The sequence below is a fragment of the Apostichopus japonicus genome, chromosome 22, assembly GCF_037975245.1.
Source record: "Apostichopus japonicus isolate 1M-3 chromosome 22, ASM3797524v1, whole genome shotgun sequence".
Classification (NCBI taxonomy): domain Eukaryota; kingdom Metazoa; phylum Echinodermata; class Holothuroidea; order Aspidochirotida; family Stichopodidae; genus Apostichopus; species Apostichopus japonicus.
The window spans coordinates 20,230,614-20,244,291 of record NC_092582.1 but is presented as its reverse complement, the minus strand read 5'-3'; the positions used below and the strand labels follow the sequence as shown (position 1 = coordinate 20,244,291).

General features: G+C 37.2%; 1 protein-coding gene and 1 long non-coding RNA gene across 4 annotated transcripts in view; both read left to right on the top strand.

Annotated features, from left to right (window-relative positions):
• LOC139964114 (complement factor B-like) overlaps window positions 1–8,386 on the top strand; it is a 62,596-nt gene extending 54,210 nt beyond the window's left edge. For all 3 annotated transcript variants that reach the window (XM_071965471.1, XM_071965472.1, XM_071965470.1), the window contains 5 exons: window positions 518–727; window positions 1,937–2,046; window positions 4,405–4,498; window positions 5,036–5,209; window positions 7,379–8,386. In XM_071965471.1, the coding sequence (XP_071821572.1) occupies window positions 518–727; window positions 1,937–2,046; window positions 4,405–4,498; window positions 5,036–5,209; window positions 7,379–7,815 (1,025 nt within the window). In that variant the 3' untranslated portion in view covers window positions 7,816–8,386. The remainder of the gene's footprint in view (window positions 1–517; window positions 728–1,936; window positions 2,047–4,404; window positions 4,499–5,035; window positions 5,210–7,378) is intronic.
• Window positions 8,387–8,640: 254 nt separating this feature from the next.
• Window positions 8,641–13,678, top strand: part of LOC139964125 (uncharacterized) — a 60,261-nt gene continuing 55,223 nt past the window's right edge. Inside the window, exon 1 of the long non-coding RNA XR_011791835.1 lies at window positions 8,641–8,982. This is a non-coding gene — a long non-coding RNA (uncharacterized lncRNA). The remainder of the gene's footprint in view (window positions 8,983–13,678) is intronic.

Below are 13,678 nucleotides of genomic sequence, written 5' to 3'. Positions count from 1 at the left end.
ACACGCCAGACTCAGAGGAGGATTAATATAACTTGCAAAATAAAGTATATCGGCAAGCTTAATCCCAGCTGCCTAAGCTACTCGACTTAAGCAAACAAGTAAGCCACTTCGGTGTAAACACCCCATTGCAAAATTATGAAAATAAATTGTGAGAAAACAATGTTGCAGCCTGAAGTATGCTTACTATAGGTTGCAATTTTGGATCCACCATTACAGTTTGAAACAAAAATTACTACATATTATATTCCCCTGTTGGTTTGTGGCCCTGATTCTCAACCTGGCCTAATAGTTAGATACGGTCTATTAGTTATCGCAGGATGATGCACGATCGGGGGGGGGGGGGGGTATTACTCAATGCATGAGCACGGGGTGGTAGACCGAGTGCGTCTAGCAATAGCGATATAGCTTTGTATACTATCATAATTGTAAAACTTTTAAGTCTGTCTTAATTCCAATTCTAATATCTACTCCATTTTGTTTGCGTGTGTGTGTCATGTGTATGTATTTGTTATAACAGGGGATGCTACTGAAGGAGGTGACCCACAAAGGTATGCCCAAGAAGTTAGGGACCAAGGTGTTACAATACATTGTATTGGAATTAGCGAGAACGCTACCAGACGGACACTCAGTGGTCTGGCAAGTGAACCTTTACGCGAACATCTTTTCTTTTTGAAAGACTACTCAACGCTTGAACGTATCATCAAGGTAGTCACCAATCAAACAATCGGTAAGTCTATGATGTAAGACAAATTCTTCATTAAAGGTTTGTACTGTAATGTTCTTCCTATATGAAGTTCCTGTATAGGATTTATAGTTGTTATGAGTTATCATCAGCAGTGTATTTAACGCATACTGTAACATGCTGTTAGTTGCATTGTGCGGAATCGAGGCAGTTGGAATGTCATTCTTGGCAGGCTTGGCTAAGGTAGCTATTTTTTGCTTGCATTTCAAGCTAATGAGTTTATGTTCGTGCTTGCTTGTGTTTGGAAAATAAGACCTCTTATAAAAGTGCACTACGAAAACCAATTTTAATATAAAGTTTGGTATCTAAGTACTAAGCAACATGTCACTGATGTTCAAACAAGCAGGCTGTATAGCCGGTAACCGTGAGAAACGATGAAACCTATTGAAGTAGAGTTCGAAAATAAGGCGACCCTCGCGAAAAACAAATGAAAACAATGCTAAGGGGAGGAGTCTACAAACATTATTAATTAAGAATACCACATAAATTCATTCTTCTCTTTTCTTCTGGAAATTAAGTTAGTAATTTCGTGACTTTTACTGACTGTTACTTTCTATCTGTTTTATAAGAACGACTAAAACCAACCTGGCTTAAGGCATCACATTGGAGAAACCGCGCAACAGGCGGCCGATACAAAACAAGCAAAGTATTTGAGTTTCATTAACCAAGATATAATAATTGATAGGGGAAATTTAAACGAAGAGCGTTAGAAAGTGAGGAATAAGAAAAAAGAATGAAAATAAAGACGGAATAACACAAGAACAAAATAAAGCAATTCTAACCAGTAAACACCCTGGTTACAGCGGCATGTATAGACTTAGGTACAAAATATATCAAGGAGCGTTCAACTTTCTGTTAGAAATAGTTTGCTACTCCGTCTGCCAGAAAAAATAATATCGCTTTACAACTTGAGGGACTCGAAAATGATTTTCTTTTCACCAGCTGATCGTCGGACCGGGTCGATATCAATATCTTTGTCATGCATTGTCATGCTAGGAAGTTCACGACGACGTACCATGCTTAGTGTACTTTTGAATCCAAATGGCTGCAAAGGGTTTGAATGCATGAACAATAAAGATTGATCTAATAAGATGAAATTAGAATTAACATTGTGATAGGTGTATTTCGTTACACTTGCAACACTTCCGCATGCAATATTCCGTTCATTCATCCAAAATGTGATTTAATTTTCAGATTACAGTGAGTGCGGCGTTTCCCCCCGAAGAATATCAAGGAGAGATAGCGTAGAAGATACACGTGCCAAATTGGGTGACTGGCCATGGCAAATTTACATTGAAATATACGTAAGTGTGTCAATTGTATGAAAAGCATACTGCCTTTATAGTTTTATATATATATTTCTTTGTCACTTTTGTTCATTGATTTCTCTTCTGTGTTTGGTTATTGCCATAGAAAGGCAAGTACCATTGGCTGTCAACGTGTGTATGTGTGTGACGCCTAGCTTGTAAACACGATATCGCAAAAGATAATCAACCTCTGCTAATCTCATATTTGACATGTGGCTTCCCCATAATTAGTATAAGAACGATAATTTTTTGGATGGTCAAAGATCATTTGGGGTTAGAAGAGGACGAAATGTGAAAATCTCATATTTCCTGTGGCTTCCCCATAATTAGTACAAGAATCTTATTGGTTTTGGTTTATTTCAATTGTCATTATAAGGTCACACTCTGTAAAGCCTTTTAAATAAAACTTTGTAAACATGATATCCCAAATGTCTTATAGTGAGTACAAGAACCCTATTATTTGGGGGGGGGGGGATGTAAAAGGTCAAATGAGTTCAGCAGAGGTCCAAATGTCAAGATATCAAATCCTTTTTATCTTGAGAAATTTTACTTTAAAATAAATTTATATATGCATTGTAGATTACCCACATAAAATAAGTAAATTTGCTGCACAATTTGATAAAGGTGAAATCTCATTAATGGTTTGCAAAAGTCAAACCATACGACATTTCTACAGGTCAGGTCTCAATGAAGATGTGAAACTTATGCTGATTTGACTTCCCGTTATGTAGTAGAACCTTCTTGCTGTTTTAGGTGGAGGTCTATGCTCTACCTAGGCACATAGCAAAATAAGTAATTCACATTATGTGAAGTGGCAGGATTCCAACCTTCGACTGACTTAAGACTTTGAACAGTTTCCATTACTTTTGCTCTTACTCTTACGTCCATCAAATCATATGATTAAGTTTAGACTTCCCTGTGTTTATACGCATTTACCTAACAAGTATTTTTAAATTTCTTTCCCGGAGTTTATACTCTATTCAACTTAAATATTCACGGAACTACCTATGATGGATGAGTTGCTCCCATAATATTGCTTTAATCATCTTTAACATGTTTTTAATAGGTCTTTTCAAGAGTTTATGCTCTACTAAACTAACCTATTTATGGTACTACCTCTGATGGATGAGTTGCTTACATAATATTGCTTGTATCAGCTGTTACAAGTAGTTTTAAAGTTCTTTCCAGGAGTTTATGCTCTACTAAACTAACCTATTCATAGTACTACCTATGATGGATGAGTTGCTCCCATAATATTGCTAGTATCAGCTTGTTATCTCTTGACTTAAGAAGTGGTTAATCGCCATCTATGTATACCCCATATTTTTTCTTTTTTCCACTTGCATTGTATTTTTTCTGTCAAAACACTACTTGTCCTGTCTGGTGACAAATTCTATATACTAGCACTGCCTCTGTTTATATTAATACTGAAGTATGAACTGCAGCTAGGGTTAGCTTGCTACTCTTGCGCTGCATTTTTAAAGGGAAGTAACCGATAGGGAGGGGGGTCCCTCTGGTTTTACCTCGTGATATCAGTCAATTGTCTTAATTGACAATTTGTACTTTATATACAAATTAAAAATCCTGAATCCAAATTAAACAGATAAATTTACACAGTCAATGAAAATTTCTTGGAAACGTAAAATGCTCAAGTCATTTACAAAGGATATTTCGCTCAACTTGTAACAGAAAGTGGAATTTCTATTGAAGAATTGATGCGTTGGGAATTCAGTTATTTATTTTACAGTTGAAAAAAATACATACAGTAAGAAAAAGTTTATCGGTTTCTTTATTTCATATAAAAATTCAAACTTTACATATTCCAAATGAAAGTCAAAGTTGTATCTCAGACATGTTGCAGAAATAACTTGCCAAAATTATCTGAATGACTGGACAGGACCAAAATAGATGTTTGAGGGTCTCATCCTCAGAATTACAAAACGCAGAATATTATCAGAAAGGCTTTCAATAGGCCTTACATTGGCTTTCCACCCTCTGGGACTGCCGCTCAAAATTCCATTATAAAAAGTCAAACGGGAAATTATTTGTAATATCAAACTTCGTGGTGAATGCAGTATTGTATATAAGGCATTACTATTAAATACATCATTTACAAAATAAGCTTTCTTCGACATCAAAATATTCGAGTAAAATTAATGTTATCGTTATTAATTTTATATGTGAATTGTTAACAACATATCGATTAAAATAATGATCTGGTTGGCCAAGCACTACATACCACACAAATAAAGGTGTTTGAAATGTCAATATCATTTTACAGAAAGAATGCTTAGAATGCTTTATATATCATTATATTGTTTTGAGTTGAACAACATTAAACACAATTTCTGACAGAACCACATCTGTGGGGGAACGCTTATTGAGGCAAACTGGATTTTGACGGCAGCAAGTTGTCTCCATGGTAATGTCACTTTCGTAGCTTATGCAGGTGAGTGCTCGCACCTGCACCGCTAGTCGGTGAAAAACATTCAGTTTGGGGTGGGGTGGGGTTGGGGACTGGGTAATTTTAACATTCAGTCTATGAAGAATTAGACAAATCCTTCTGCCCCAGGTCGCCCTTCAGGGCGGGTTCAGAAGTCTATTTATTACCACAAACTTGCGTTTTTGTCTAATCACAGATGTTAATTATCTATAGTTTTATCTTTTTTTCTGGGAATATTCAATTGTGCATGAATGTGCTGAAAGTCATTAAATCGGACTGTTTCTCTGATAATACATAGAAAACAAACACAACACTAGTAAAGCTTGTTTTTGACAAATATCTTTGATGCACTCCGAAAGATATATCTCGTGATCTGATGTATTGTATTCAATATCTTCAAGTTGAGTATTTTGGCGCTTAGTAATACTTCAGTCATCATATTTAACATGAATACCGACAGGGATTTGCGGAGAAGCATACATCTTTTATCAAGTATCTTTTCGTTTATTTGATTGACTTCTTATTCCCTTCAATACCCTATAGGCATTGTTAATAGATTCGATGGGCAACGGAAGATATTACAAGTCCATCAGACCATTCTGCATCCCGACTACGATGATGACACAAGGAGTAATGACATAGCATTGATTCAACTCAGAAAACCTGTTAAACTGAGTTTTCATATTAGAAAGGCTTGCCTGCCAGATCCCGCAAAAGGTTAGACCAAGCGCCCTATATATATATATATATATATATATATATATATATATATATATATATATATATATATATATATATATGTGTGTGTGTGTGTGTGTGTGTATGCGTGTGTGTGTGTGCGTGTGTGTGTGCGTGTGTGTGTGTGTGTGTATACGAAACCGGTAGTGAAGTGGAATGTTTCTGGTGTGTTATTCTTTATTGATTTACTATATATCTGTCAAACCACTTGGTACACATTCAATTCTTATTTACTGCTGGTTATGACGTAAAGACCACTACAGCTATATCGGCAGTCCATGGTGCTGCAAATCTCTTCCGAAATTTGGGTATATGACCACTATGACGTCATCACACCAGAGGCACATCGATCATCATACATCCAGCAATGTTGTCCTACATGAGCCTCACAACTGAAGTGGAGTTTGCTACACCCTTTTTCAGACCTTTGACATTTTACATTATTTAAACTTTCATTGCAATGGTTACTGCTACCTTGAGTATGACATTTTCAGCTATTTTGTCGTTTTGGCATGTCCATATTAGCCAAAGGAAGTCTTAGTATTCTTTTAATATAAATTGCATGCAGTGTATTATTTTATCATCTTCAGTCAAGGCAGCAATTTCCTCTATGACTTTCGACAAGTGTTAGCGACACAGTGTCGACCACTTTCTTGTTTTTATACTCGCGAAGTTTGATCTTTGACCTCCATTGACCATGTGCTATTGGCTTTTAATAATGCACTGGAAACTTCACCTTAAAAGAGTTTGATATCACACATGGATTTGTGGGTTTCGGCCATGTTATCAGTTTAGTATGTGCGACATGGCCAAACGCTGTTATTTAGTTAGTTAGTCAAAATTTACCTTTAACCTCGAACCTTAAACCGTATGACACCATAGCTCGCGTTGACAATCCATCTAAAGGCCATCAAATACATAGCCAAATTGGGATCCTTCGCTCATATAGAGAGGGTTTTCATGACACACTTTTCCTTCACACAATGGAACACTCACACATAATGTTTTGAACCCCCCCCCCCCCCCACTTCATAAGCTATTCAAAATCATTTCATCGTGTTACTATGTCACACTGCCCTCAACCAACAACATTTCAGTTTAGTACCAAATGAGTGTGGAGTAGGGCCTGCATTTTATGTACAAATTTCTAGAACATAACATAGAATGTCATAGATATTGGTTTGATGGCACGCCTGTGTAGTAGCCTCGCTAGTATAGTTCTCGTAAGAACGATAATTGGAGTGAATCGAAAAGGAATAGTTTCCTTATTAAGTACAGAAATGATTTGTGTAAAAATCATATTAATGTGATTACATACATTTTGTGTTTCATATTTATGAATTATATTAACATTTTTTCAATATTTACAGGTCTCCTCAATTTAATTCGAGATATCTGCAATTAATTTCAGATATCTCGAATTAAACTGAAGATATCTCTAACTATTTCGGATATCATCAATTCAATTTGAGATATCAGAAATCGCATTTTCGATTTCTTGAATTTGATTTAAGATATCTCAAATTGCTTTTTAACAATCAAGGAATAAATTAAGAATATTAAAAGGAAACATTACTTAAGATATGTGGAATTGAATTCGAGATATCCAAAATTGAATTCGAGATATCAGGAAAGGAATGCGAGATATTCAAACTTTAATTAAATCTTCGATATCTCTAATTGTATTCCCAATATCTCTAATTCAAGTTTGGATATCTCGAATTCGAATTCTTGATATCTCGAACTCAATTTGGATATCTCAAATATGTTTTAATGATTGATATCTGGAAATGAATTAGAAATATCTGGAAATGAATTAGAGATATCTGTTAGTATTGAAGTAAAGTTAAAATGGCGTTCCACACGCTCAGCTGGGGATTTCCGATCACACCCATAATTGGTGACCCTATACGGAGACTCTCTGTGCAGGAACATCAACTTCTACCATGGTAACCTTTGCTATGGCAACTGAAATAGCCAAAATATAGGCCCCAATGACAAACCGACTACAATACAACTCATCCTCGTTGTAAGAACGATGATAATAAACTGAACGTAGCTGCTATAAGCTTGGATGTGTGAACACATCCTTGCTTTAATTTACAACGTTGTCTCAATCACATTTCGATCATTTAAATTCATCAACAGAGAACCGGTTGCTCACTGTTGGCGCTGCAGTTGTGACAGGATGGGGACACAACGGGGTAATTGAAGGGACTGCGGATCGATCCAACATACGACCAGAACGCGACCTTCATGAACTAATCTTGAAACTTCGCACGAGAGATGAATGTGAAACAAGTCTGGTTGGAAACGATGAAGAAGAGTGGTTTGATGAAACTATGACGTGTGCTGGGTACCTCGGTCGAGAAGTAGGACCCTGCTCTGGAGATTCGGGAGGACCTTTAGTGAAGTATGCTAAAAGAGGGACATCGCGCCGTTGGACTGTCATTGGAGTTACCACTTGGGGCATTGGATGTGCTTTGCAAAATGAGTTAGATTTCTTCGCAAATGTCCCACACTTTGTTCCTTGGATTAATGAAAATATCAACCCGGAAGCAGCGCGGTTGAGGCGGAACACATAGATTAGATACAGAGGTGGTCCCGGTAACGGTTAAAAGACAGAGACAAATATATCGATAGTGAACACTTCCCATAACAGGACTTTAAAAATACTGACTTTGGAAATAGTTTCTTTGTTTTTACTTTGAATGTTGATGCATTTCTCATAATTTGTAAAGAAATGTCATTAGTAGCCGATAGTTATTGTAACATAATGTTGTCAGATAAGTCACGAAAGATTCACTTTAAACAGCAGAAGAATAATAATATAAAAAAATGGTGAACCAATGAATGTTTTAGATTAAACAGAGAGCATATCGCATCAAATGTGCTAGACAAAAGTGATGAAATGTTTTACAAGTGTTTCTACCGATTTCATCCTGCCCCAATACCATCGCATGAACCAACGCAGATACAAACCCTACGTCCCTTTTGTTAAGGACAAAACAAAACGGTGATAGAAATAGCTTCCACAGATGAGGGGGCTTCCACAGATCCATGGGGCTAATAATTATAACTATTTATATAGGCTGCAATGTCAATTAATTTTCTTCACATATTTTTAACATCGATGCAAGAAATAACGGAAACATATCCACAGTAAATCTCCTCTCTGGAAAAAGGAAACCTATTCCAGCAATATAAAGGATTACTGCATGCGTGATCATATATTTATATATATATATATATATATATATATATATATATATATATATATATATATATATATATATATATATATATATATATATATATATATATATATATATATATATTATATATATATATATATATATATATATATATATATATTTATATATATATATATATATATATATATGTATATATATATATATATATATATATATATATATATATATATATATATATATATATATATATATATATATATATATATATATATATATATATACATTGTAACTGTGAATTTAGAAAACATTAAAGATCACTTTTCGCTTTACTCGTCCTTCCGTGTCTGCTAGTTTATTCTGAAGAAAGTTCAAGGCACAAGTCCCTATCATCACCCGGGGATACACCTCACCACTTAATTTGGGGGATAACTGGCAAGTGGTTAAGGATATGGTATGAAATGACCTAAGGATATGGTATGAAATGACCATGGTATAGCCAGATATATGTTTATATAGTACTTGACATATACCGGTAAGGTTGGAAATTTAGTGTTCCCCTTGAGTTATTCATAGCAAATAAATGTATAATATAAACAGAAGCACACTTCCTTCTACTCAGTCATTCGGATTACGTAAATTAAACTAGTAAACAGATCCCCTAAAACGCAATGATTTTCTCTGGATCCGTTAGCTGATGTTTCCCCATAGTCTCTTAACCGTACTGTCACATTTTGTAAAGTCACATCTTACCATACATTCTGTGCCAGACTATCGGAACGTTCATCAAACTTCCTGAAAATAGTAGTGAATTTGGCAATCTTCATTGTAACATTTCTAATTGGTTACAAATGATCTTTATTGCCCGCGCATGTTCACAATGTTTACAAGCATTTCCGTGTATGGTCTTATATCTCTGTTTAAGTTTTGGCAAAGGTCACTTCGGTTCTGAAGAATATAATTCCCGTTGATATCTGATGACGTAGTATTCACGCAAGATTTAGTTGTGACATCATTCATTTCCCTAAAACGTCTCAAATCTTTCTGAAAATTTGGCCCATATTTATTGATTTTATTCCATAAGGTTCGATTGAATCGTTGATAGAGCATGACATCCCCTTTGTTCCATTTTCGTATCGCATTGGCCTGTTCTATACGTGTAGGCTCGCGGCTCACGTTTCGACGTTGCTTTTTCTTAATATACATTATGTCTTCGAATGTCCAGCACATCATTTTCTTTAACAGCAGAAAGGATTCATCAAAGTACTCCGCAATTAAAACCAGATCCAATTCTTCTTCTATTGTTTTAATTTTCTTCTGTATTACATGTTCATCTGTATAATAAACTTTTTCGGTCAATCCTAAATCAAACAGTTGCCCATTATAACCCAGACTACATGAAAAATATTTGCACTTCGCTATTGCTGAGAGGAAATCATCAAGAGGTGACGTTTTGATGGCTTCGTACTGCTCTTTGGTGAGACGAAGAGCAAGTTTGAATAATGAGTAATACTCCACCACAGAATACCATCGCGAAACTGGTTCACGCAAGATAGAAACATACTTAGCGGTAGGTTTCATAACCTTTTCCATGTTAGCTCTGTGGAAAGGCACGTGGTTAACTAAAACGTTAAATCCTTCATCTGTCGGTTGCCTTAGTAACATTTCCTGTGAAAAAGTTTGGTAACCCAGAATAAATCCAGTTGATGGTAGAGCAAATGTTAAATTTCTCTCATACCCATAACGTGCGATGATTGTGCCTACTGTTGATCCGCCAGTTTTGTGCGTTTTCGCAAGTACAATGCTGTTTCTTGGTTGACAGTGATTATCTTCTGAATGTAAGTTGATTCGAAGAGTTTGGGACCTTTTCAAACAACAGAATGTAAAAGGAAAGATGATAAATGTGAAATTGGTGAGTTTTCTCATATCCGGATGATAAATTGAATGTCAGTGGTGCATATATAGTGATGCAAGACGACCTGTGGGGATTAAGCCTAAGGTAAGTCTGATGGCGGGGGGCGGGGGAGGGGGGGGGGTAACAAGTGCTTATGTGTAACAGAACTTTAACAGCTTATCCTCACACATAAACATTTGTCTCTCTCATCCCATATGATTTTCATGCATGGCTAATAAACATGGCACGTAAAACATTCACTTGATTGCAGACCCTCTCCTTCGCGCCAGATCCGTCACCCTGCGCGGTAAAGGCCAAGATAAGCATACCTCGCTCCCATTGGCTGGGGTCCATATGCATAAGCTTCATTACAATATCAACTAGCAGCAGCTGTACAGAATCGCTCATCACATACCACTTGTCGCAAGGCCAGTTTGCTAGACTCAGAAATGAAAACAGTCTAGCAGCAGAATGTACGTGTTTGAGTAGAGTCAATTAAGTTAATTTATTTGTCGGTTTGTTATGCCACGGGTGTAAAGGGTCTGTGATTATGCATCGCACAACTCTGTAAAGAAGTTGAATCAAACCGAAACAGTTTGAAGATGATACAAAATATCACCATATGACAGTGGCGGCGGAACCGGGGGGGCTTGGGGGGCTCAGCCCCCCCCCCAATGAAAAAGTTGAGGAGGCAAATGCATGATAAGCCCCCCCAATATTTACCAAGGCTCCGAAACGTGCATCTGCCCATTTTTCAATGCATATACTTGTCGATCTGTCCGATGCACACATATACTATATAGGTGTAATCATTTTAGTAATTGCTGGGGGACCCTCGGCCCGTCCCCTAGCTATAGACCACTTTGTCACCCCAACCGCGTCTTCACGCCCCGTGAAAAGTGGAAGCAGTGAGTGTGAGTACCGGTAAGCGTAACACAACTTAGTCTTAGGCCAATGACTTGCCTCATTTCAGCCAGTTCTCCAACATCCCCTTACTTAGTGGCGGAGCATCCATATATACAGTCAGGGGGCGGATGCCCCCCCCCCCTGACGGACTCAAATGGACTGCTGGCGCCCTTTACAGCTTTTCACTACTTTTTACTTATTCGCGATTATTGATTATTTTATTGCGCTCTCATATACCTATTGACATTTGTCATATTCTGTTGGTGTAATTTTCCGACAAAATGGCGACGACACCTATTTATTCTCCGTTTATCTGCAAATTAGCAAGGCCCGGAAAGGGTCATTTCCTGCAATCTAGGGAGTATCTTTACTCAAAAATTTTCTGTAAGCTCCGCGCCAACCTGTGGTGGCGCTCCGCTTAGATAGTGTCGAAAGCGCCCCTATAGACCATTGCCCCCCCCCCCCCCGACCAATACCCCTAGCTCCGCCACTGCCCTTACTACACTCAAAAACGTCTTTGCGAGTACACTACGAGTAATAGCAACTCTCTTAAAACACCATCGAATATACAAATTACAATGTTTTTACAGACTTTAACGTGCAATCTGAGAAATTGCAGGCTTGAGACCCATATTTTAGGGCTAGGTATTCGCAGCATAAAACACTCGGGAAGTGCCGTTTCTGCGGCCATCTGGGGGTTTGAAAAAACCCAAAATTTTCTTGTACGCTCCACGCCAACCGATGATGGCGCTCCGCTTAGATAGTCTCCACACATTAGCCCCCCCCCCCCCCCCAATAATTTTTCCGTTCCGCCGCGCCTGCCATATGATATAAACGTAACAATTTGGCACCCAAAATGAATTGATGCATTTTCCGTATGTTAATGTTAACGTTTGAAGAGAATGATGTTGAAAACAGATCAAGGCTTTAACAAGAAAGTTTGAGCACAAAACAACGGTTTGAGAAATGTTCCATTAAACATTTTTTCCAAGTCTCAGATTCATGCTGAATTAATCTGTTCGTACATGTACTAACTACTAAGTAGAAACATGCGCATGCGACCGTTAATAGTTTATAACTATAACACAATACCAGCTTGTAGGGATTGAAACCATGTAGAGTCCAAATTTTCATTCCCTGCGAAATAACAATATTTTTCATTCATTAAGCCAATAATTCCAAGACAGATGATTTTCAGACAATCACTAAACCTTTTGTTACAAACTTATGGATGTAAATGATACACAAACAAATCCGCGCAAAAGCGAAGAAAACCCTTTTTAACTTAGTTGTCATTAAGACAGTCACCAGTTCAGACAGTATGTGTATGTGAATCACGAAGCACTGCGTGCACATGTATGTACATGAACACACACACACGCGTACAGAGCGTAAGCAAGAACTTCCAAATTTGAATAATTCAGCATCAAAAGTGCAAGACTCAGCCAATGAGAAGCAAGGTATGCAAATGATGGCCTTTACCGCGCTGGGGGAAAAAATCGCGACTTTTAGTTCACGGTCACCTACAAGCTCAGCATATGTATCAGAGTCGCGATCAAACCATGCAGCTGCCATTGTACATGTAACTATTATTCTGTAAAATGACAAGTAAACTGCTTAAGATACTTTTTCGCTATAAACATACCTTCAATAACGTAACAAAAACAAGTTAAATTTCGAGGACAAGGTATCGTCTGTTGTTGCACTTTGTATTCAAGAAAAAATACCTTAAAAGAGAGACGTATAGTGTTGAAAGCCTACTGAGGATTGTTATTCTACCATTATTACACCCTGTAAGAATAACATATTCAGGACAATAATCTTCGACCCCTCGAAAATTGTCTCGCAGTATGAGGACCATATATTTAACAAATGTGATAGTGTGTTATTTGTTTTATAGCTTATTATTGTTGCCTTGCTGGTATTTATACCCATACGAAGTCGCTTTGGCGTTTAATAATTGCTAAGTTGTGTGTTGGGGAAGGAGGGCGGGGGGGGGGGGGATTCAAGACTTTCTGTGACTGTATTAAGTAGGGGCTGAACCTTTATGGGCCCAGAGGCGAATCAAATATTTTGTAAAGGAGGGCTGCTGCCATGAGGTCACTGAAGCCGACTCCAATGATAACAAAATTAGACGTCAAATGGTGCATTTACAGCATATATGTATATACTAAAATTATGTATTTATTAGTAGCCCTGAACGCAAGACTGTATGGTCAAATAATGGGAGGGGGGCAGGTGGGCGAAGAGCAAGTGAACACAGCCTTCAGCAATAATAGAGGTGCAGTTTACAAATGCCAATTCAACTAACATTTGGTATGAATAGTTTTCATCTTGTTTTTTTTTCCGTCTTTTGTAGGCTATTTAGAACAATACAACATAAGGCACTAAAAGTCTTCATAAATTAATTGATATTTTCAAAAGCCCAAATGATAT